The sequence below is a fragment of the Callorhinus ursinus genome, unplaced genomic scaffold (genome assembly GCF_003265705.2).
Source record: "Callorhinus ursinus isolate GAN/ISIS: 27379988/994484 unplaced genomic scaffold, GSC_fseal_2.0 scaffold69, whole genome shotgun sequence".
NCBI classification, from domain to species: domain Eukaryota; kingdom Metazoa; phylum Chordata; class Mammalia; order Carnivora; family Otariidae; genus Callorhinus; species Callorhinus ursinus.
The window spans coordinates 2380415-2405854 of NW_027397131.1; the positions used below are offsets into that span (position 1 = coordinate 2380415).

The 25440-nt window shown below is 34.5% G+C and overlaps 1 protein-coding gene across 5 annotated transcripts in view; it reads left to right on the forward strand.

Annotated features, from left to right (window-relative positions):
• RTKN2 (rhotekin 2) overlaps positions 1-24707 on the forward strand; it is an 84381-nt gene extending 59674 nt beyond the window's left edge. For all 5 annotated transcript variants that reach the window (XM_073886191.1, XM_073886193.1, XM_073886192.1 and 2 more), the window contains 5 exons: positions 545-651; positions 1579-1710; positions 13505-13670; positions 17668-17775; positions 18988-24707. In XM_073886191.1, coding sequence (XP_073742292.1) covers positions 545-651; positions 1579-1710; positions 13505-13670; positions 17668-17775; positions 18988-19523 — 1049 coding nt within the window. In that variant the 3' untranslated portion in view covers positions 19524-24707. The remainder of the gene's footprint in view (positions 1-544; positions 652-1578; positions 1711-13504; positions 13671-17667; positions 17776-18987) is intronic.
• Positions 24708-25440: the final 733 nt, after the last annotated feature.

Sequence of the window (25440 nt, forward strand, 5' to 3'; positions counted from 1 at the left end):
AACCCCTGGCACAGATGCCCATGTTGGAGGGCTTCTCCTAATGTTCAGTAAGGGAAGGGGAAGAAGAAGAGCCAAAAGGCTTATTAAAGTATTATCATGAAACTGTGCTCTGAAGTGTTTTATTTAGAGGATCACTTTGCTAGCTATTATAATGAAAATCAGAGCAAAAAGTAGAATTTGACGTATGAAAATCATTTTATTAGAAGTTTTTTATATTAGGTGAGTTTCTTTATATGCCCTGAACTACTTCCTTTGATTAGATACTTTAAGCTCAAATGAGAGATCAAGAAACTAAAAGTTCTATGTCTATTCTAGGTGAAAGTGTTTTATAAACTATCAGTTTAATATCATCTTATCCTATCTATTTTCTCATATTTGATTTTGTCATTAACTATGGCACTTGTATATGAGTAGGATGAACCTTTACATATGTTCTTATATAAAGCAAAAAAAAAATTGCAAAAAGAAAAAACATAAAAATGTATAATGACCTTAAATAAACATGTTTGTAATTTGATTTTTTTTTTCTATCTTGTTTAAATAGAGGAGTCTTCATTTTGGCTTCCCTTATATGGCAACATGTGCTGCCGCCTAGTCGCCCAGCCAGCTTGTATGGCTGAGGATGCATTTGCAGGATTTCTTAATCAGCAGGTTGGAGGACTTTAAATATCCTACAATTATAGCTACAATCTAGATCTTAATATACTGGCAGTTGTTTCACCTTCTGATAATAAGTATTTTTTAAAGTCTTCTTTTAAATGACAGTTTTCTCCATGTTAGACATAGAATGATGGGTGACAGGGTTGGGGGTGAGAAGGGGGGAAGGGTGGGGTCTGATGCAGTTTAGATGGCTAAGGAGCTACCTCTCCAGGTTCCTCTGTTTCATAAGAGCAGGAACCGGATAGTCAGCAGCAGAGGACTCCTTGTGGAAGCGGATGATGACTGCTCCACACCTTTCATAGAAGGGCCTTTCTGGCAGACAGCTTTTGGCACAGTTTAGTCCTCTGGGCTTCCAAGGCTGCCTCTGTGCCACCTACTCCTGATTTATTTATAACCAGAGTTATTTATATTCAGTAAATAATTAATTATGGGCTTCAATGAATCAATAACTTTTCTTTAAAAGATTCCATTAAGAGGAGAGAAAATTTGCATTCCTATGGGGTAGTCAACATTTTCCAGTGTTCTGAGAACAGTAAGGGAAAATTATATTTTGAGTATTGAGTTATTTTTATAATTTTTTTGAGTCATTAGATGGCTTGCTGTGGAATTTAAAGCACTAAGTTTGAATAGACTAGCTTTTCTAAAACTGCATTGATTTATGATTTTATGTGTGTAAAAGTTATGTGGTAATCTTTACCTCCATTTTGCTTAATGCTTTTGAGAATTCCAAACCTTTCTTCTGTGATACTAACTTACTCTGATTTTGGACTGTTGACTTATTGCACACTAAATTAATGGGTAACTCTATCACATTTAAAAATTTTTTTAACTAATGTAACTTTGATAATTAAGTATTTTGTTGAATTTAATGATGATAAATAATGATTAAGGTTGATGGTTTCTTGAATTTTTTTTCAGCAAATGGAAGAAAGCCTGATTAGTTGGAGAAGGTTGTATTGTGTTTTAAGAGGGGGTAAACTTTATTGTTTTTACACTCCAGAAGAAATTGAAGCTAAAGTGGAACCAGCTTTGGTAGTGTCCATTAACAAGGTAAATAAAATGCTATTTTGAAAATAAAGATATAACATTTTATAAAGTTTGTTCTTTTCTATACAATTCACATTGTTACCATTTATGGACAAAAGGGAAGGACTGCTAAAAAATAGGTTAGTTCAGGGGTGCCTGGGTGGCTCAGTTGCTTAAGCTTCTACCTTCAGCTCAAGTCATGATCCCAGGGTCCTGGAATCGAGCCCTGAGTCAGGCTCCCTGCTTAGCGGTGAGTGTGCTTCTCTCTCTCCTCCCTCTTCATGCTCTCTCGCTATTTCTATCTCTCTCTTCTAACTAAATAAGTAAAATCTTAAAAAAGATAAAAACAAAAAATAAAAAGTTAAAAATTAGTTCATAAAGATAAATTACTCCTATTTTTCCTCCATTACAGAGCTTATCCGGTAAAGGAAATACTGTATATTTCCTAAAAAAACATAGTATTGGAAATCTATACCAGTAAATAGGTTTTAAAGCAGAGAATGTAACTCCACATTAACATGATATTTAAATTTTTCATGTATTTAAGAGATTATATAAACATAAATTGTTAGTTCATATTACAGTGATGCTTTTTGTAGTTAATATTCAAATGAACCCATAAAAAGACATTCCTGAGAATACTTCCTGATTTCTTATGTGATTGATGGGCAGTTGTCCAGCCTTGTGTCAGAATAGGAAAGCCTGATCCCTCCCCACCCCACCCCCTGCCATGCACACACGTGCGCACACACATGCACACACAAGCACACACACGTACGCACGCACACACATGCATGTGCACACACATGCACGCACGTGCACACACATACCTGCATGCGTGCACACACATGCATGCACACGCACATACACACATACATGCACACGCGCGCACACATACATGCATGTGCACACAAGCACACACATGCATGTGCACACACATACACACATGCATGCGCACACAAGCACACACATGCATGCACACACACATGCATGCGCACACAAGCACACATGCATGCGCACACAAGCATACAGACACACATGCATGCGCACACAAGCACACACACATGCATGCATGCACACGAGTACACACACATGCATGCGCACACACATACACACACGTGCATGTGCACGCACACACACTTACACCGTCATCTTGAATTTATCTTCATCTGTTATCCAAGCCTAGTATTCCCCAGCCCCCTTTTTGGCATTCCTACTCTGGAGTACTTTAATGTCATTTCTAGAGCAGAATATCATGTTTTCTCTCCATAGACTGTACTTAATTGTTTCTAGTTGTTTTACTTTGCTTGCTTGTGGAGTGATTGAATTGAAGGCAATGGTAAAGCATGAGCCATCACATCTGTTAACGGTGCATGTTCTACTTGACTTTAAATTATCTTTTGAAAAAAAAAGTTGTATGTCCTGAGAAACATATGGATACTAGGTTGCTAATCTATAAGGACTTGAGTCAATTTCTCTGATCTTTTCCAATAACAACATTTGGTCTGTTTCTATCCTGCTTTTGGAAATTATACTGCTTTTTCTTAAAGGAAATTCTTCAGTGAGACCTTTTAAATTAAGTCCACTTAATTTATCCGTTTTGTGTATCAGGAAGATTAGTGCTGCTCTTAAATAATAAACCTCGATGTTACAACATGGTGAATTTATTTTGACTTAGATAATTAGGTTTATGAAAGTATATTTTTATTATTGGAAAATTGATATAATTTTTTCATTACTTGCACGGTGTTTTGTTTTGTTTATGCAGTGTCCACTTTTCTCCACCTTAGCCTTTTGAAAATTTCAGATGTGCAGAAGAGTTGAAAGAATAGAATAATGAACAGCTGTCATTAATATTTTCCCATATTTGCTTTCTCTTTACGTAGTTTGAGATTTTTTTCAGAACCATTTGAAAATAAGTAGCAAACAGCATAACGTTTCTTCCCTAAAAACAAGGACATTTCCTTCATAACCATAATATTATTACCACACTCAAGAAATTTATTGTTGATAAAATAATAATACCTAATATATAGAGCAAATTATCCCAATTGTCCCTACAGTGTTCTTGCTATTGTTTGTTTATTGTTTGATCCAAGACCCCCATCAGGGATCACAAATTGCAGCTGGTCACCATGTCGTTTGATTGTTTCCTTTTTTTTCTAAATTGGACCCATCACTCACTGCCCCTTTTTCTTTTTTTGTCTTTTATTATATTGACATTTTGGAAAAGTCCATGCCAGTCCCCACATCTGTTTTTGACTAATTGTTTCACTAGGATTCAGGTAGATGTTTTTGACAAGAGTTCTGTGTAGATGATTTTGTCTAAACTGTTTTTCACTAGGTACCTAGGTAGTAAAAATGGAATTCTACCAATTTTTCTCTTACATGTTGTACAATAGAATATGGATAGTCCTAAAACAAATTAAAATGTAATCTAGACAAAGGATATTTTAAAATTCATTTGTTTTATTTGAAAATAATTTTCAAGGTATTCATTTTACCATATCAGTCCTTTATGGCAGACAGAGCAGGTAAGTCAGCCCTGTTTTATAGGTATGTTATTTCTGTTTTATAAGTGAAGAAACTGACTCACAGATCAGATAGAACTTGTCTAGCTAGTAAGTAAAATTATATGGCTCACTGTTTTTCTATTTCCTTACAGACATACTGCTAGACTAGATTTGGAAGACAAAATTAGACTTTTTCCTAGCCCCATACCCACTCTGAATACGTTTTGAAAGTAAGAAATATCTCTGAAATGAGGTTGTGAGCCTGAAGCCGCAGTTTCTACCTCTAGGCAATGGCGTAGACATGTGTTGAATCTTTAGCATTTAAATGTAAGAGGGCAGTTATAGTGGAACCCCTCTGTTACTGTAACCAGGGTATGTGTATTTTCTTGTCTGATGACAAGGGTGTAATTCCAGAAAAGCAGTTAACAGTGTTTACATGGCGCAGCTGAATTGACCTTTTTTCAATTGATTCATTTTTCCTTGTGGTTATAAAAGCTGAAGGCCTGGTGACTGATGTGATTCTGTAGTCAATCAGCTCCATTATTAAGATGCCTGAAGTCACCATACTTAGAAATCCCAGTGGTGGTTTCACAATTGACCATTACAAATTCACAGGAAAATGATTAATCTAGTAATTTGTATAGACTTGACCTTAGACTTGGGGACAACCATGGGCTATATTTGACCCTGAGGACTGATGACATAAATTGTCATTGTGCATGACTTTTGTCTCAAGTACAAAAGAGGATTTTAAGATTAAACCATGAGGTAAGGGTTAGGTTGAGAAGATTAATAGAATTTAGTTGCTGATCTCAAAGATTGAACTGATACCAAGGTGCAACATTCTCTAGCTTTGTGATGTTGCTGTCTTCATTTTCTCCAGGGCTGATTCCTGCCCTCTCTCTACAGCAGCTCTCCTGTTGGCAGTTCCTACTCCTACCTCAGGTTTCCCTTGAGCCCTTCCATTCACCTGAAAACTGCTCTTTAGCAGTAAATACCCTGGTTACCTTATTTAAATATGACTATCTGGGTCAAGAAGTCTGTTTGTTACTTCTGTAAGCCTGGCTGCCATGTAGTTATATCTTCTATTAAAGTCATTTTTACTTATTTTTTCTCAACTTAGACAATGATTCAGATTTGTGAAGAAGTTGAAGCAATACTGGAGTGACACTCATGCCACCTAGATTCAGCAGTTACTGTTGCTGTCCAGTTTGCTTTCTCTCTAGGTGTTCTTCTTGGGGGGAGTTGAAGCTCTTTGTATTTCATTTTTAATTTGTCTTATGACGGTATAGCTTACATAAAATAAAATTCACCAATTGTAAGTGTACAATTTGATAATTTTGACAGATAATATACAGTTGTGTAATCATTACTACAATCATTATTGGATTATAGGTTTTTTAAGCTTTTTTGGGAGAACATTTAAGTTCTATTCTCTTCACAGATTTCAATTATACAGTAGTGTCATCAACTATAGTCACTTTCAGACCTTATTTATCTTACAGCTGTGAGTCTATAAAGCCTCTTATCTATATTTTTTGCTGACCCGTTTGAACATAAGTCTCCAACATTGACACTTCATCCCCGAATACTTCAATGTGCAACTCTTAAAAATAGGAAACTCTAAAACAAAAGTGTACATGTGTGTGAATGAAATTACAATACCATTATCACAGCTAACCAAATGAACAGTAATTCTCTTATATCATCTAATCATCCGGTCCATATTCACCATTTCCCCATTTTCCCTAAGGCATCCTTTTAGCTTTTGCTTTCAATCTAGGAATGTTCAAGGATTATGCATTCTACTAAACTGTAAATTAGGTCTAGAGGCTTGATTAGATTCATTCTTAAACATCATTTACCACCATGTTTCCTGCATAATGACAAATACTTTATAGGGCATTCTGTTCAGAGGCACATGATGTCAGGTTGTCTCATTATTGGCAATGTCATGTTTAATGACTTGGTTAAGGTGGTGACCACTAGCTCTCTTCAGCATAAAGGTAAGTTTTCCTCTTTACTATTAGCAAGTAGTCAGTGAGGTGATAGTTTGGCACTGTGTGAATATCTTTGTCCTCCAATAGTCTTTCACGTAATAGTTTTATTACCTGATTGCCCTTGTCTGAATTGATTATTACACCGGAGATTGCATATGCTGTTCTCATAATACCCCTCATTCTACATGTATTAGCTGGCATTCTTTTGTAAAGAAGGACTTTTTCTCGTCAAGTAGGAATGAATGAATCCCAGTCCCTCCTGAAAAGGCAGGGTGAAAGCTTACTGTTTTAATTACCAGTTTTCAGAGTAAGGAGTTGGTATTACTTACTGGTCTTGTACTGATTGGCAGTGTGTATTGGAGCACTATTACTCCCTCCAGAAGAAGCAAATGGGTGTTGTGTCTGTTGTGTTCTCCCCGTACTAATGATAAACTCATAGATTTTTATTTATTCAATGTTTTAAATTACTTGGTTTTTAAATATAAGGTAGATGTTTTCATTGTTTGGCTTACTTTGGAAATATTCTAAGGGACACATGCTATTAGTATATTCTCAAATAAACAAGATCTTTGGTAAATGCCAACTTGGTATTTTCTGATCTGTAGAGCAGGTAAGCACCAAATAAAACTTTTAAATAATAGTGCTTTTGTTTCAGTTTTTAGTATATTTTCAATGCTGGGGCTCTAAGATCTTTTTATGCTTAATAATGTTAAATATTAAATACAAATCAGAGTTCTTTTCTTTTGGTTGTCTTCTCTCATGATTTAGAAAATAATAATTTTGTTTAATGCCACTTTATGTAAAAACATAAATTTTGCAGTTGCTAAGGTATATATAAATAATAGTTCTGTTATTTTGATCACAGGATCTGTTCTCTAACCATAATTTTTGTTCTTCTACATGGCATTTCCTATAAAGCTAAGTCAGTTTATTAATTTTCATAGGGAGCCATCTGTGGAAAGAGTCACATGAAGGAAAGAAAAGCCTAAGCTATTCCCCTCCTCTTTTCAATCCAAATTTGAAAGGATGGTTTACTTCAAAGTGATTGCTTCAACTTCAAAAAACTTCCCTATTAATGTTCTTGAGCAAGACATTCCCAATCAGGGGTACTTAACAGAGCCACTGAATCCTCTATACATTGTAGAAAACATTTTATTAGCCGAAGTTTTATTCATTGCCAGTGGGGTGGGGAGTGGGATGGAAAAGTGGCGTGGGTCTTTGTGATCAAAAGTCTTTTCTTGATTTAAATACTGTATATCACTTCAATTTAATGAATAATAAAAGTTGTACTAAACAAATCAGTATCACTACTTGGTGTGATAGGCCTTTGTTAAATTGTCTTGAAATTGCTTTTAACCATTATGTTTGTCATGGATCCTAGCAAGCAGATTATTATGAAGCACATGGGATTTTTTTTCTGATTATGTTAGTCCTTTAATGTCTCAATGCTACCAATGATTTAGATTGTCCTTTATTAAATATAGCAAAAATAATTATTTAAACAAACCTCTTCCTTTAGGAATTTACATCTGATTTAATTGGCATAAATTGAAAATAATTATATCACACTAATACTAATCCTTCCTAATGCTTGGTTTAATTTATGGTTATGGTTTATGTATTTCAAACATTCCTTGCCGTATATTGTGAAGGTATACTTTCTTTGTCATTAGAGTATATATAAGGTCTAAAGCTTGTTTTTGGCCAGCAACATTTTGTTTTTGTTCCTGATTAACAAGACTTTAGACCAAACACCTTTCAAAGAACTCATTTATTCTTACAACATGTTTATGAGGAAGCTGTGAGTGAAATAATGTTATCTCTGTGTTATAGGTAGGAAAGGAGGCACTTAGTTTTTTGTACTTGTATTTTATTTTCAATTTTTGAGGGGAAAAATTTAAAGATAATCTATAAAGAGAAAGGTAGAAGTAAACCTATATCTGCCTTCACACATTGTCCCCACCATAGAATTATTTTGAAGCAAATCTTGGAGACTGTATGATTTAACTTGTAAATATAACAATTATCATACTTTAGAAAAATATATAGTCATATATATAGTCAATCTATCATCAAAATTTCAGTGTTCAAATTTCCCAGTCTTGTAATTTTTAAATTCGTTTTTGAATCAGGATTTTGAAATAGGGTTATTTATTGCAGTTAATTGATTTGGTCATTTAAATCTCCAAATCTGTTGCAATGCTCTAGCACTCTCGTGTGCTTTCTCTCTCTCTCTCTCTCTCACACAGACACACATATACACACCCACACACTCTCACACACACAATTTATTGAAGAAATTCGGTCATGTATCCTACAGAGTTTTCCATAGTCTGGATTTTGTTGCTTGCATCTTTGAGTTGTCTTTTTCCTTTTCCCTTCTATTTTTGGCTGATTTAGGTTGGTTAGTAACAATATGTCTTAGGAAATATTTTGTACTTTTATTGGGAGGCATTTAAAGTTTTTTTTTTTTTTTTTTTAAGAGAGAGAGAGGGCATGAGTTGGAGGAGGGAGAGAGAGTCTGAAGCAGACTCTGCACTGAGTGTGGAGCCTGACGTGGGGCTTGATCTCACCACCACAAGATCATGACCTGAGCTGACACCACGAGTCTGAGGCTTAACCAATTGAACCACCCAGGCACCCCATATTGGGAGGCATTTAATATGTCTGAGTCTTCTATTCATATTAACATTCACAGATGAGCATTGCTTAGATCCTTTATTTCATTAGGGATTGCAAACTGATGATATTTTAATATTCTTCATTTATTAGCTGGGAAACTTCTACTTTATCAGCTATTTGCTTGAGGTACAATTCTTATAGGGAAGACAGAATAAAGACTTTAACTAGTTACCAAAATAGTGAGGTAGTTCCCTTAGAATCCTTAAAAAGTGACAAATGAGTTCATTTTTAAATATCATTATGAATTTATAGATTTAAAGATATTTCCTGCATCAATCCATTACTGTTCTTATTGACATCAGATGGTCCCATCTTTGTCTACTGGAAGCCTCTTCAACTTGGCTCCTGAGTCCTTTTGATACAACCCTAGTAATCTTTGATTTCTGGTGGGAGAACATGTTCTAGGATTATCCTGTACATTTCCTGGCCCAGGCTGAGAATCAGCCATCTCTGTAAAGAGATCTGGTTCCTTTTAGCAGGAAAGAGTATTTAGAAACCATAATCTAAGTACATAGTAGCCTTTTAAAGATCATGTAGTCAAAAAGTAAGGTAAGAAACAGTTCATAAATCTAGTCCTGACTTAGTAATTTTCCATTATCACAGAAATCAAGAGGTTGAAGTACAGTCTTAATTCAAAATAAGGAATAACCTAAAAGAAACTTTCCTTTGATTTCAGAGTTAACTGTATTTTGTTACAAAATTGACTTCTCAGATTATATTTTTATTGACTTCACTTGGCCTTCTCTGAGTACCCACTATCTCATGCAGTGGAAGATTGCAGTTCGGTATGTAATAACTGACAGAGTAGATCCAGCTGAGGATTAAAATTTCACAGTGAATAGTCTCAGATCTATCCACAAAGCAATAAAAGTTGACTGTAAAACCTCCCAAATCAGGGGCGCCTGGGTGACTCAGTCAGTTAAGCTTCTGCCTTTGGCTCAGGTCATGATCCCAGGGTCCTGGGATCGAGTCCCGCATCGGGCTCCCTGCTCCTTGGGAGTCTGTTTCTCCCTCTCCCTCTGCCCACCTCCCCACTTGTGATTTCTCTCTCTCTCTCTCAAATAAATAAATGAAATCTTAAAAAACAAAAACAAAAAACCCCTCCCAAATCATCTAAATGGTTTGGGCAGAAAACTCTGACTTTGGATAGAAAACTGATTTCGGAACATCAGTGTCCTCATCTATAAAGAGTAGGATTAGGGTCATCTCTGGGATCGGAGTCTGTCAACCTACAACTGTCATTACTGAGTTGTTCTCCTATCTCATTCACTTATTTTTCAAATATATTTCAAATACAGTGAGTGACAGATAATATTTTAGGCGGCTGAAGTAGGGGGAGCGAAAATACCCAAGCTTCTTGCTTTCATACCCTAAAACGCACCTTGTGTTTTCTAATCCATTCTTTGTTTGAGAAGTGCAGTTTTAAGCACTCTTATTGATACTTTGTCCACAATGAAAAACAACTTGCATAGACTTTCTGACATTATCAGAAACTTTATTTGTTTAATGACTTTTTCTTTGACATGGAGTTTTTTGGTTGAAAAACTTCCCATTAGTTAAATTATGCTAAAATATAGTAAGTTAATTCAAATGGTCTATTTTGTGTTTCATTTGCACCCGTTAAAAGCTTCTCACGTTTTATTTTTTTTAACTTTTTATTTATTTATTCATGAGAGACAGAGAGAGAGAGAGAGAGAGAGGGGCAGAGGGAGAAGCAGGCTCCCAAGGAGCAGGGAGCCTGATGCGGGACTCGATCCCAGGACCCTGGGATCATGACCTGAGCCGAAGGCAAACGCTTAACCATCTGAGCCACCCAGGCGCCCGCTTCTCACGTTTTAAAAATTTAGTGGTATTTATGGTTCTCAGAGTTAATGGAGTGTATAATGTATAGTATTTTTATATTATTGCATTATATCCTCTTAGAAGGATATAAATGATCCAGTTCGTCAGATTTTCTACATAGCTGTTTTCATTTGAAATGGTATCTTGGTGTTATTAAAAATGTACATATTCATCTGTAAAAATCACACTTTCCTTATTTAAAAGTTGAATCCATTTTAATCCTATATACAAAAGGTAGTCAGAAATTTGTATTAAGATAGATTTGGATGGAGGGAAGCACAATTTCAACAACAGCAATACTTCATATTTCATTGTTTGTTTTTTTAATACTAACAGCAAGGAGGGTTCTCTTGCCCTTCTCCCCCACTGAGTCAGCCTTCAATAAATCTTATTGAGAGCATATTAAAGATTCTTCCTAGAGCTTAAGTCATTCTCTGCTAGTGATAATAAGCTTTCTATTTAAAGAGATGGATTATATGCATTTTCAGCCTCCAAGGATGCCATTTAGGGCACCATTTTGTTTTTATATTGTATAAATAATTACTTAAAAGAGTTAATTCACAAAGTTCATTACCATGGCATAGGAATGTAAAAAGACCCTGTTCTTTTAGATTACAATGTTGACCATAAGTCCATTATAACCCTCTGAAGACATTCACATTCCTACATTTTAAAATTGACAGGATAGACTGTCTCTAAGATGGTTACTAAATCCTTACCTTTTGTGATGCTCAAAACTTTCAAAGTTATGTTGCTACTTCATGCAGCATACATTTTTTTCTCATGTGATTCTTGAATAAGAATTCCTTCCTTCAGGAAAGAACTTCTGTAGTATAAGTCCCTTCCTATCTGCAGGGGATATGTTCCAAGACCCCTAGTGGGGGCCTGATACTGTGGATAGTACTGAGCCTGTGCTATGCTGTTTTTTCCTATACATACACAGTTCTGATAAAGTTTAACTTATAAATTGGGCATAGTAAGATATTAACAACAGCAACTAATAGTAGAATAGAATAATTCTAACAATATATGTAATAAAGGTTATGTGAATGTGGTCTTTCTGTCTCTCAGAATACTTTGTTGTACTGTACTCACCCTTCTTGTGATGATGCGAGATGGTAAAATGCCTGAGTGATGAGACCAAGTGAGGTGAATGACGTAGGTGCTGTGACCTAACGTTAGGCTACTACTGACCTTGGGACCATATGTCAGAAGAAGGATCATCTGCTTCTGGACTGCAGCTGACTGGAGGCAGCTGAAACTGCAGAAAGTCACAAACTGAGGATGAGGGGGAGCTGGTGTATATGGTGTTCACCTGCCCGTAGTCACCCATTCTTCAGGGAATTTACAGTATTTCTTTGTAACTCTTTGCTACTTCTGTAACGTCCACATAGACATCATTATATGTGTATGTTGGTTTTGGGGTATGACTATACATACAATCTCTCTTCACTCAACACTGAAAGAAATGAGGAATTTCTTCTCATTCCCAATCAGCTTTTGTAACTGCCAGCTAACTACTCTTCTACACACACTACAGTAGGTTTACACATATGAGTCTAGAGCTGTTCAACCCGGTCAGGAGCCACTAGGCACCAGTGGCTGTTAAGCACCTAAAATATGCCTGGTCCAAATGGAGATGTGCTGTAAGTTTCAAATAGAGACTGGATTTTGGAGACTTAGTATGAAAAAGAGTGTAAAATATCTCAAAAAATGTTTTTTGCTCACATGTTAAACTAATATTTTGGATGTGTTGGTTACATAAAAACATGATTTTAAAATAATGTAACAATTAATACATAATGATTTTCACCAGTTTTATTTTACCTTCTTAATGTGGTTACTAGAGACTCTTAAATTACATATGTGGCTCACATATTTCTAATGGACAATACTGCTCTAGAATAACATCAATCATTATCCAAGCAGCCAAATCCCTATTGTTGCATCAATAGATAGTTGTATTCCAGACTTCTTTCCCCCAAACTCCTTGGAAACTGCATGTAGATGCTAGTGTGTCATGAGGTGTGGTGGTGTTTGAATGACTTGGGAACAAGACTTTTCTGCAGGTAGATACAATAAGCACCACAATGTCATACCTAGTACCATGCAGAAAAAGTTTAAACTACCAACATGAATGAAATCATTGCCTTTGTTGTAGATCGGTGCATTCAGCGTTTAAAAAGATAATTGTTACTATCACGAAGGTTATAGTACTTCATGGATCTTTAGCTATGAGCTTTGTAAATGAATGGTACATATGAAATAAATGTTAATAGAGAAAACCTAACTGCTTTGCTGCAGTAAACACTAAGTTATGGTTTTACTGCTTTAAGTGATAACACTGTATATAATGCCTAAATATTAGAATAACAAACATATTTTACAGATTCTTTTATTACTGTTGAAAATGTAGTTAACATAATTCACATTACAGTTATGACATGCTATACTTGTTTTATTGCAAATTTTAAGATGTATATAAAAGACAGCAAACTCCTATTTAAACAGATCAAAACAGGTTATGTTTTAATCTCATGTAATTTAAAGTACGTTCGCTACGTAGCATACTTTGAAACATTACTCAGTATTTTTCAAACAAAGCATTTTTTATCAATTTGAGTCTGAATATTGAAAGTTCTCAAAATTACATATTTTAAATGATCAGCAATAAGATTTATAATTGCATCTGGTGTAAGTAGGGTAGCTAAGCAGTAAAACATTTATTTGATCATACAAAAATACTCTCCTGTAAAACACCAATTTTGTCTTAATTTTTAGGAAACCAGAATTCGGGCAATGGATAAGGATGCCAAGAAAAAAATTCATAATTTCTCTGTCATCAACCCTGTTGCCGGACAGGCTGTAACTCATATTTTTGCAGTGGACAATAGAGAAGATCTTCAGAAATGGATGGAAGCCTTCTGGCAACATTTCTTTGATCTTAGTAAGTTGATGTTTGGATTTGCTAGTAATGTATTCAGGAAGCATGAAAGGATGCACAAAGCAATCTAAATATTAAAATTATAATCTTATATGGTTTGTATCAAGATATTTTATGCTCTTGAATAAAATGATAGTATATAGCATCAATGCATTGATGCCTTTTTCTCTCAACCTTTCCCCAGTGCCTGACTTACTGTAGTTTATTATACCTTTGAATTCCTCGTATCCCTACCTATTATTTTTAAGTTTCTCTGGTCCCTAAAATAATTAGACCACATTTTTTCAAAATATTGGGTTTTAACTGGTTAAGGCAGTGTGTTTAATCAAAGGGATAAGAAGCCATTTGAGTAGTAAAAAACTTCTCTAGGTTACTGATGATCCTAAAATTTGAAATGTTCAAGAGATTCATGTAACCTTCTGGTAACTCCAGATTTGTTATATCACCTTGGACATCATCCAAAGATTTCTTTTAAACCATACATATGGTTTTTCAGTTTCAATAATACAGCCCATGATTATAAAAACAATGTGACAGTAATATAATAGAGTTCTATGTAAAATATGTGAGGTCCTAATATTCTCAATTTAAGGAGGAATTTTATCAACAAGAAAATATTGAAGTCATATATTGAAAATGTAGACTATTGATAACAGCTATTTCTAGTCAAACTAAGCCTACCATTAGATTCAACCAGTATTTTATGTCTTTAGAATGGCTTTTTTTATAGAATTACGAAAGAGAGCCATTTCCAAACGATACAGAGTTGTTTCTGCAACTCCTAGAAATAATCCTACAGAAATTTTAGGACTTCTTAAGATCTGTTTTTGAAAACTTTATAAAAGAGTTAATACCTGCTGTCCTCAAATTAATTTTTATAAGCCTACTGTGATCCATGACCTGGTCAAGTATTATAGTGATGTTTGGGGTGGGGGCAAAGAAGGGAACTAAATTTATTGATTACCTTCCACATACCACATGGCTTCATTTATTTCTCACAACAGCCCAGCAGGGCAGAAATGATTTCCCTCTGCTCTGAGGTTGAGAAAATTGAGGCCTGAAGAGATTGCTGGTTTACTGCAGGAAACCAGAGGACTCCCTCCATAGCCTGGAATTCTTTAGGACTTGTTTCCCTTAAGTACTACCCCTAGGCACTGAAGATAGATGTTTAAATATTTGTTCCATGCTTATCAGCATGCACTACATTTTTTTTTTTAATTTCAGCTGATCTTAGATGTGTAACTTAAAAGACAACAACTTCCTTTCGTTTGCTGATCACATCTGAAATTTTAACTGCTTTCCTAAATGCTCTGCTCTAGAGAGTCTGTCTTACAAAGACTATATTATTTTTAGAAGTGATTCTGCTATTTTACACTTTATGTGTATAAAAACAGGAACGAGGGGTGAAAGGAGGTAAAAATGTAGAATATTATGGTCTGGATATCAACTGCTACTAGACGGTCTTATGTTTTTATTCGCCAGAGTAGGTAAAATAATTTATCATGCTAAAATGGGGGAGTTGCAGGGATACAAATCTCATGATATTACCATCAAAATAGGGAAGGAATGACAAGTAGGTTCTTACATCTGGCTACTTCTTTAGTATTTAATGATTTGTGGATAAAATCTGCCAATCTTTAAAGTATAAATTCTATTAGATTTGCACTTTAGAATTCATGAATGAAGATATGAAGCAAAGATGGAAATGTTTATACTATCCTAAAGATTGACTTTTAAGTGATAAGTGTAAGTGTAGCCTCTTGTGACCTTAGGTAAAATATGATGTGTAGAACAAAGTAGAGGATAGATATTTAGGGCAGAATAAACTAAGGGTAACTTAATATTTAGAGCAAAATTCAATTACTTGACTCTGATTAAGAGTAGAAAATCAGGAGAATGAGAAAATTAAAAACCAAGAAAAAACATAAATGGCAGTAGGTCTGTTTAGCCTGGCGAAGAACAACCTAAAGAGTGGAGGTTGGAGGCAAGGCGGGTGTCATAGCTAATTTTTAATATTTGAGAGCTAACGAACTTGTAAAAGAGGAATGACACTTGTTTTGGTTGATCAAAAGGGGTAGAGCTAGGAATGGTGGCTCAAAGATACGTTTTTTCCAAGTATTTAATAATATAAATATTGAGTTACATAAGCAGCTTAGCATAACAGATCATTTTGACTGGGAACGTTATAGCAAATATTATTGTGGTAAACATCTTCAGTGTACAGATTTTATGTGAACACAACATAGCCGTTTAATATTTCATACGGGGCCTTTATTTTTACGTTAGCATGTTGGTATCAGGTATAACAGTGCATACTAATTTATTCACTGATAAAATAAATGTTTCCATTGTAAAATTTATCAGTGAACATACCACGTGACTCTGACTTCAGCAACGCATGGGATAATATGGCTTTATATTCCAGTCTTCAACATGATTAGTATTCTGCTACCAGTTTAACAATGCAAAGCTTTCATCTATGAATGTAGAGAGAATACTATACTTCATAATTTGCCAAGGATTTGATGGAGAAATGTTTGCTAGTTCAAAGTATTTCATTATTTTTCTATTAGATAAGACCTTATTTTTTTCTGCCCCCAAGAAGGAAAAGCTGGCTTTTATATATTTATCTAAAAAAAGGAAGTGGAGGGGAGGAATAAGTTATCAGATCTCAGATCCTACTAGATTTAAATTCTGCAGAGCAACCTTTGAAGCCTCAAACTCAAGATTTCATTCCCTTTATGAGATGCTACGTGGGCTATTTTGAAATTTTTACCATATTCTATACTTAGCATTGTAATAAAACATACTAAAAGGTTTTTTATGTTTCTTAGCTATTGAAGGTGATGGATTTAAAATTTATGCATATTACCATATAACCATGGCTGTATATTAGATTTAAAACAACAAAAATGAATAGATAACTTGACCAAACATGAAATGTCTTTTATTTTTAAGCTATGGAAAATAACTAAATTGGATATTGAGTATGGAGACTGAGAATATAATAATAAGAAGAGAAATATAGATCATAAATCATTCCAAAAAGGCACATGTGTATTACATTTACTTTTCTACAGATGTAAGATAGAGTATAAGAATGGTGAGGTTCAATAACCTACTTTTATGACATGGATATAGAGGCACATAGTCTCTGACACAGTTGTTATCCAGCACGCAGGCGCACAATAAACATGGAAAGGTTAAAGTTTTTATATCCACTCAGAAGAAAAAGTCTGAGCATTTTAAGATGAAAATAGTAAAACATAATTAAAAGAAAAATTAATGTTGTCCACACTCTTAAATTTCAACTTAAAAATCAAAACAACTTATTTAAGAGTATTTTTTTAATTCCAAATGACTAATGGCTTTAATTAAAGTGTCCTTCCTAAAATAAATTAGGTCTAGTTAGAATTTTGACTGATGTGTAATAGGCTCTTATATACCTTTTACTTGAATGAAAATGCAGCATTTTTCTAGAGTTATACAAATTTTGAAAAGCATAATCATTTGAAGAAATAATTGTTAAATAAGCAATTCTTATTTCTTAATTAGAATTTTCAAAGTTAACACCATTTTTGAGAAGCACTGTTTCCTTCTAGATAACTCTATTTCGGTTGATTTTTGCCTTTCAACTGCCTTAAGTACTGGATATTTTTATTTAATATTTAAAAGAGGAGAACTTGTACAAATTTTTGCCATGAATAGAAATTTCATTTACTAGACCATTTAGTGAAATAGTATAGTATTTAATAGCCTAGAGATCTTAGCTTCTTATATCTGTGCACAGAACTTTATTTTCCAAATAGATTACTCTTATGCTTAGACTTGGACTTTAAAATTATAGGTAGTACTAGGTTTTTGTGGCTTCCTTAAGGCAATGCTTTATAAATTCACTCTTACTTTTCACAGCAAAAAATATGTTGATACCTATTGAAAATGAAGTATACGTCTTCACATTTATGTTTTAAACTAGCCTTCCTTTTTCTGTCTTTCTTAGGCCAATGGAAGCATTGTTGTGAAGAACTTATGAAAATTGAGATTATGTCACCACGGAAACCACCTTTGTTCTTGACAAAAGAGGCGACCTCAGTCTACCATGATATGAGTAAGTGGGGTTTGTCTTTTCTAAGCTGCAGGGTAACAAAAACAACATTGTCCAACTCAAGCAGCTTATTCTATTGACATTAAAATGCTAAAATTTTCAGGGCACAGTCAAAATGAATGAAAAAAGACTATGATTATAGACTAAGGAACTCATGTTTAATAGATGAATTAATACAAAATTAATGAATACACATTTTTCATAGTTTGAATGCTTCAGATCAAACAAAATGTTAAGGCTTCAAAATGAATAAGGGTGCACTGAAAATAAATATTAGCTGAGTAGCTGATGAAAATTCTGAAAATGTAAACTTGCAGATTCTAAAATATAATCATGTTCTGTAATTTTTTCTGTATTTTATTAAATTTGTTTTAAAGAATGTTGATAAATGAATATTAATAAATGGAAGCTTTCATCTCAGGTCAAAAAACTGGTTAAGTTTAATACTTTGGAAAATTTTAAATTTCTAGATTCATGAATATTCCATTTTCCCATACTTTGAAGGGTATTTATTTCTCTGTGGGATTGCCTGAGTGAACAGTGCTGTGAACAAACACAGGTCAACACTAAATTCTATTTTATTTTGCCACAATATGTACTTTACACACACTTTAAAATGTTAGATTAAAAATGATACAACCAGTGATTCATTTAATACCAGTAATTCATTTAATAGACATTTATCCCTGTTCTTTTATTTTCTCCCAAGGAAAAATTCATCCAGCATCTTTATCACCAAACAGATATCAGGGCTTCACTCTGTTTCCTTGGGTTTCTGGTTTTGGAATTTTCCCCTATTAACGGAGACATTGCTAGTCTACAGGAAAGGATGCTAATCCAGTTACACTTGTCCAAGTTTACATATCAGGCTTTTATAAAAAGGGAATCCACTCTTACCTAGAAGTCAGAATAGATTTTAAATCCAAGAAAAGTTATTTAATAAATATTTAATCTGTAGGATTGAAAAACCTGATGTAACTCCACTCCTTTGAAAACTGGCTTTTACTCATTTATTTTGGAATATATTTGTGTGTGCAGTGCATAGTGAACGATCTTATTTTTTGGTTCTGTTGGTAGGGTTATTTTTAAACCAAAACCACTTGCTTATTCAATGTTTTTGATGACTGTTACAGATACTGGTTTAGAAAACAATAACTCAAAATGTACACAATTTTTTAATTTTCCCCCATATATTTTTTCTCAAAATTATTATAGGCATTGATTCACCTGTAAAACTTGAAAGTTTAACTGATGCAATACAAAAAAAACTTGAAGAGACAAATGGACAGTTTCTTATTGGTCAGCATGAAAAATCCTCACCACCTCTTTGGGCCAGCCTCTTTGATGGTAATCATCAAGTGGTTATCCAGAAAAAGGTATTATCTCCTGCAAGCAAGCAGTTACATGATGGGAAAGGGAAAAAAAGACGCGCTCCCCTTCCTCCTTCTGATAAAGCTCCACTCAGCTTAAAAACCCAGAGCAACACAGATCAATTGGTTAAGGACAACTGGGAGAAAATAAGTGTGTCTTGGACCTCGCCTTTGGATACCAAATTATCAACCCTAATGCATCACTTCCAGAAACCAATGGCTGCTCCTCGAAAACTTCTTCCTGCCAGGAAAAATCATTTAAATGATGGTGAACACACAGACACTAAAACCAATTTTGAAGCCAAGCCAGTGCCAGCTCCAAGGCAGAAATCTATCAAAGACATTTTGGACCCTAGATCATGGTTGCAGGCACAAGTATAGAAAACCTTAATGTATAAAGCATTTAATAAAATCTATAACTGTTAGGCTTAATTCAGAAGCACTAGAGATATGGTAATATGTAATTATGTTGGTAAATATGATAGTGATTTACGTCAATAATTAATAAGCTATTAGGTATTAAAAATGCTTTATAATGAAGAAATGGATTTCTCTTTTACTTCTGATCTTCAGAATATAAGTGATTTCCCTGGTAGAGTGTAAAAGGCAGTTTCTAGACAATATCCTAATTGTTGGAAGGGTTAATTCCTAAATTAGTGCCAGCAGTGAGCAAGCACTAGGGCAGAAGAAGGCATTAAAATTTCTTTGGGGAGAGACTGTCTAGTAATTTAAAATGTGTTAAATATGAGCCATATTCTCATTGTGAGAATTTTAATAGTAATGGAATGTTTCAAAAGTTTTATTCAAACCACAAATTATAGAATCCACCCAAGAAAATTTCTTCTTAGCATTCTGGAATTCTCATCTAATGGTTCACTGGCTCTCATCTGTTGTTTAACACACTAGTTAACTCACTGACCTTTCAAATTCCTGAGATGAATCTTGGAATATTAAATTCTTCATCTTTAAAGGGAATTTATAATGTGCTATTCAGAGTTGTTTCCTTGATGAGCCCTGAAATCCTGTTGACATTAACTCTCATAAGTGAAGCATAACATTTATTAGTTTAGAGAAAAGGTAAATGAAATGTTCTTTATTTCCATTTTTCTATGCATGGTGCTAATTTCCATTGTGACATTGGAATTTGGAGAAGTGAGTAGCTGATTAACACCTTAAAGTTCATTTAATACTTATTTAAAAAGCAGATGGCCAATTCAAAAATATCAGAAAAGTTGGCCATGATAATAATTTTCAGAATTAATCCTTTTAAAACATTTTAATTAAATTTCCTTTTTCTAGTAAGGGTTGATGTCTGCTATTGATATTATTCATTAAAAGTCATATTCTTACAACAATGACATCGGAATCATTTCCATAGGAGGTAATTTCCATAGCAACTAATCATAGTGACCCAAACAGGATTATGAAATCAAGTGAGGAATTAATAGCAAGAGGATGAATCCTTAAAGGAACAAAAATCCATTTTTTAAATAATAATGCTTCTTGTAAACAAGAGCTGAACAGTTTTAAAAACCAAATCAGAATTTCCAAATAAAACAGTTTCCATAAGGTGTCAGCAATGGCACAAAAAATCTGACTTCACACTGAACCCTAAATGTCATTGCAAGAAATAAAAATATAAGAATTAAATTACTGCCCTGTGTTTAATCTCTAGAGATCTTTTTAAAGCTCACGAGAACTCTATTTGGATCAGAACTACATTATTACAAAGTAAAATGAACACTTGACAGAAAAGTAACATTAATTTAAATGGAGGCTTTCATTATTTTTAGATAGCAGTCTTTCTTCATTTATATGGAATGATGTAACTGCCAGGTTACTTTCGTGTTTGCGGGGGACTCCTAGTAAGAATTGCAACTCCAGGGAGTAATGACACAAAAGGTCTCTTGTGACCTGCGACACCAGGATAGACATAGTATTTGGTGAGAAGGAAGCCCCATGTGCCTGCCTTAGAGAATTGTAGAGACAATCACATGCATGAAAACCTGCAAAGGTAGGATTAATTTGTTTTTCTAACAAGAAGGCTCTCATAAATTCTGTTGTGGTTGCCAATTCAGTAAATGACGTATTAAAAATCTACAGGATATTATTGTTTAAATTTTTGTTTATTTTTTGAACCTCACTGCTGTTTCTGACAGTGTTTGTGGCTGTCATTGCCACTAAATTATTGAACTAAAAGATGTTGCAGGCAAAATTGTTTCTGAAACTGGTATCTAAGCATTTTTTTTTTTTTAGTCGAAGCCTTCCTTGTAACAACCAGTGTTAAAACTTCCAAATTATATTCTTGTCATTTCCTCATGCATATTATATCAAGAAGGATTTAAGGTGTACTGGAAAGAGAATTTATTCATAGAGAAACTACCTAGCAGTTGTGCCCTCAGTGGGATACTTTGAAAACAAGGCTGAGGCCCTTCCTCCTAGAAATATTTATGTGAAGCCTGACCAAGGACCACAGTTACTCAGGCTATTTCTGGGGGCCCATCTGGCTGTATGCTACAGAGACTTTGGGATCAGGCTGAAGGCTTCAGCTTCACTTCCTTTAGCGTAGTGTTCGTTAAATGTTAGTTCACTTCCCCCAAAAGGTATAATACAAAGTCGGGGCTCCCTCCCTTCCTTCTTTCCTTCTTACTCCCTTCCTTCCTTCCTTCCTTCCACAGTTAAAAAAAATCTAAAAATACTTAAACACTTTGTCAAGGAGTTCGTCAAAAGAAGTATTTGTTTTCTCATTTCCTAAACCGGAAGTTTATGACAGATAAAAATATGTCATGTAATAAAAGACGTTTCAGCTTTTTATGAGCTGCCTTTTCACATTCCTTTTTTGTCCTTTTAATTTGTTTCTTGATATATGAAGACTATAAACTTGAAAACAAAGAGTTAGCTGTCAGATCTTGATAATAATATTATAATTAGAGAAACCAAAAGAATAGATATTTTATGATATTATGATAATTCTGATGATCTGAAGATAATGTCTTAGAAAATTACATTTACATTTCAAGCTCTGGGACATAAATTACTTACAAAAGCATTAAGATAGTATTATTTTTACTTGCTACAAAGTGGTGAGTTTTTTATTTAAACATCTCGCCAAGGACAAAGACGGCATTTTGTTATTATAAACACATACCTCCTAAGGTAAACACAGTCTTTCAGAATATCAAGCGTGCCAACTCTTGGGGAGTTTGGTTAAATCCTCCTTAACTGTCTGCAGTGCCCCCTGACTTCTTTTAAATGGATGTGCATGTATGTGGAAAACTAATTTCATTTATTATAAATGCCTTATCTTTACCGTTTGAGATCCTACTAAGTAAATTTTTCTGGTCCTGTTTATTAAAAATGGAAGCTGCCTTGTGTTAGAGATGATTCATAATAAGGTAGGTTAAGCAGTCAAGTATTTCCTTAGGCTTGTGTTCAGCACCTCAGTCACCTACTGAGAAGTTAATTAATTCAGTCCAAAATGAAATTATAGGGCAGTTTGGCTCAATTTATGGTAAATGCCATTTGAATGTAATCACCTGTGTTACCATGAATGAGGAACAACTGTATTAGATACAGACAGAACGCTGTACCAGGAACAAGAAGATAGTGCTTTGGCAGGGAAAATGTCTGTCCCTGTGGTCAGAATTTATCAAAGCCCTTGTCCTTTTAAAGAGTGAATTATTGAACAGTAATTAAACTTTAACTGATGATCATTTGTATAGTGTTCTGTTAGTCTTAAACTATAAAGTAGACAGAGTTGACTTTGTGCCCTTACATTTCAAAGGCATCACTATTTTTAAATGTTTACATGTTTAAATGTAACTGCTTCACTGCTAATAATAGTTCTATGAAAAAACAGTTTATTTTGGATCATGCATATTTTTAGTTAACACTAGAAAAGGTGTTACCTTTGAATTTTAAAAAAAGACAAGATTTCATTTGAAAATACGCTAGGGGGTGTTATTTTTTATAACATGCTTGCGTAATTGGCATTGTTTGTAATTTTTATTTTTTAATTAAATGTAGGTCAAGCATATGGATTAAAACATATTCATGGGGCACCTGGGTGGCTCAGGTGGCTAAGGGTACAACTCCTGATTTTGGCTCCAGTCATGATTGCAAAGGTCCTGAGATAGAGCCCCACGTCAGGCTCCATGCTGGGCATGGTGCCTGCTTGAGATTCTCCCTCTCCCTCTACCCCTCCCCCCGACTCTGCTGGCACTCTTAAAAAAAAAAAAAAAGTATTCTATTATGGGTATGTATTTTTTAAAGTATTTTTTAAAGATTGGTAAGGAAGCCAATGTCATGTGATTAAAATTTCTATACATTAAAGGAACTGATTCATGAAGACATTTGCTAGCTTTTTCTTTAGGTACCCCCTTCTGTGCTAGACTGATAGAAGTAAACTGTTGTGAAATCAGCTCAATCAGAGAAAGACATACCCAAAGCTGCTGCTAATTATTATGACTAATATTTGATAACCTTGCTATAACTAATAATCATTAAAATGTTTACATATAATCTTTCTTATAGTATACTCTTTTAAAAATTCACTGATATAAACTTAGTTTTAGGTTACTGATATAGAATTTGCCCAGAGCTTAAGTCACTCTGATAATAAATTAGGGACCTAGGCTACTCAGTTGCTGTTAGCCACAAGGAGACTCCTTATTCTAATGTACCTCCCTCCCTGCTTAATTTATTCCCATGGAGCTCCTCAGGGGAGGGGGGAGAGAAATGAGCTATCCTGGCTCAATTATATTATTTCAACATTTTACTTCTGAATCTGAAACATGACCAGAAATATTTAACATTTCTTTTTTTTAAAAAGCTTCCCATTCTCTGAGGAGATTATTACATAAATATTTTTGTTTATCTGAATATAGGAAAAATACCAGTCCTGGCATGTTTGATAATTAGAAAACTAGGCAAAATCATTCCAAATCTTACTGAAAATTGTGTTTTAAATCACAGCAGTTTGCTTTCAGAGATAAGGTAATCTCTTAATGTACTACTGAAGGAGAGATTGAAAAGATCTTGTATATACATAATTATGCCATGTCATAAACATGTTTCAAGATATTCAAATAAAATGTTTCAAACAGAAAACAGAATCAGACCTGTAAATACAGAAGACAAACTGATGGTTGCCAATGGAGAGAGGGCCAGGGGGGATGGACAAAATGGGTAAGCAGAGTGGGAGATACAGGTGTCCAGTTATGGAATGAATAAGGCATGGATATAAAAGGCCCAGCACAGGGAATATAGTCAGTGGTATTGCCATAGTGTATGGGGACAAACGGTGGCTACACTTGTGGTGAGCACAGCATAACCTATAGACTTGTCTGTCGAGTCACTATGTTGTACACCAGAAACTAATTAACATTGTGTGTCAACTATACTCAAAAAAATGTCTTTTAAATAGATGGTTTTGTTGAAAATGGGTACTTTTCTAAGTGTTGTATTTTTATGTTTGTTTACTCAAAAACCGTTTTCTTTCTGTTTTTGTGAGTAGATACATTTTTGTTGAATTTAGCCATCTTAATAAACATCTTAATTTACTTAGTTGTGGTAATTTTCATTTTATATTAAAGAGGAGGAAAAGTATTAAGAAGAGTTATCTATCCACTTACCTCAAACATTAAAACATGTGTTTATATATATATACACTATAAAATTGTAGACACATACATATACTCCATCAAGTCTTCAATCCAGATATTTTCAATTAGTTTTAAAGGACTCTTTTGTAAGTGCTGCCAGTGCTGGCAGGATAAAAGTCCAGGCCTCTCCACAGCTGGCGGGAAGCGTCAGTCATAGCCCCCTTCCAACCTGCCACGCCCTACTGGGCGCATTTCTCTTGCTGCTCTCAGCATTTGGACGTTGCCGCAACAAGTTTCTGCTTGCTCTTCATTTTCTTATGCTATCCTCTCTGCCTAGAACATCTCTCCTCCCTCTCTTCTTCATGCACTCTTCCCTCAGCCCACAGCCAGCAAATTTTATTTGTTCTTCAAAATGGTAGCACCTCTAAATTCCTCAAGACTTCATGCCCTCTTCAACCTCTCCACCAGGATAATTACTCCTTTCTTTGTGTTTTATTCCTACCTCTACAACCCAAGTCCTTGTTCATAGTTTTGTGTTCCCTTACATATTAGTTTTGTGAATTTGTCCCCTGTATAACAAATTACGGTAAACTTACCAACTTAAAACAACAAACATTTATTATCTCACATTTCTTTAGATCACAATTGTGCATGGGCTCCAGTGGATTCTCAGCTTGGGATCCCACAAGACCGAC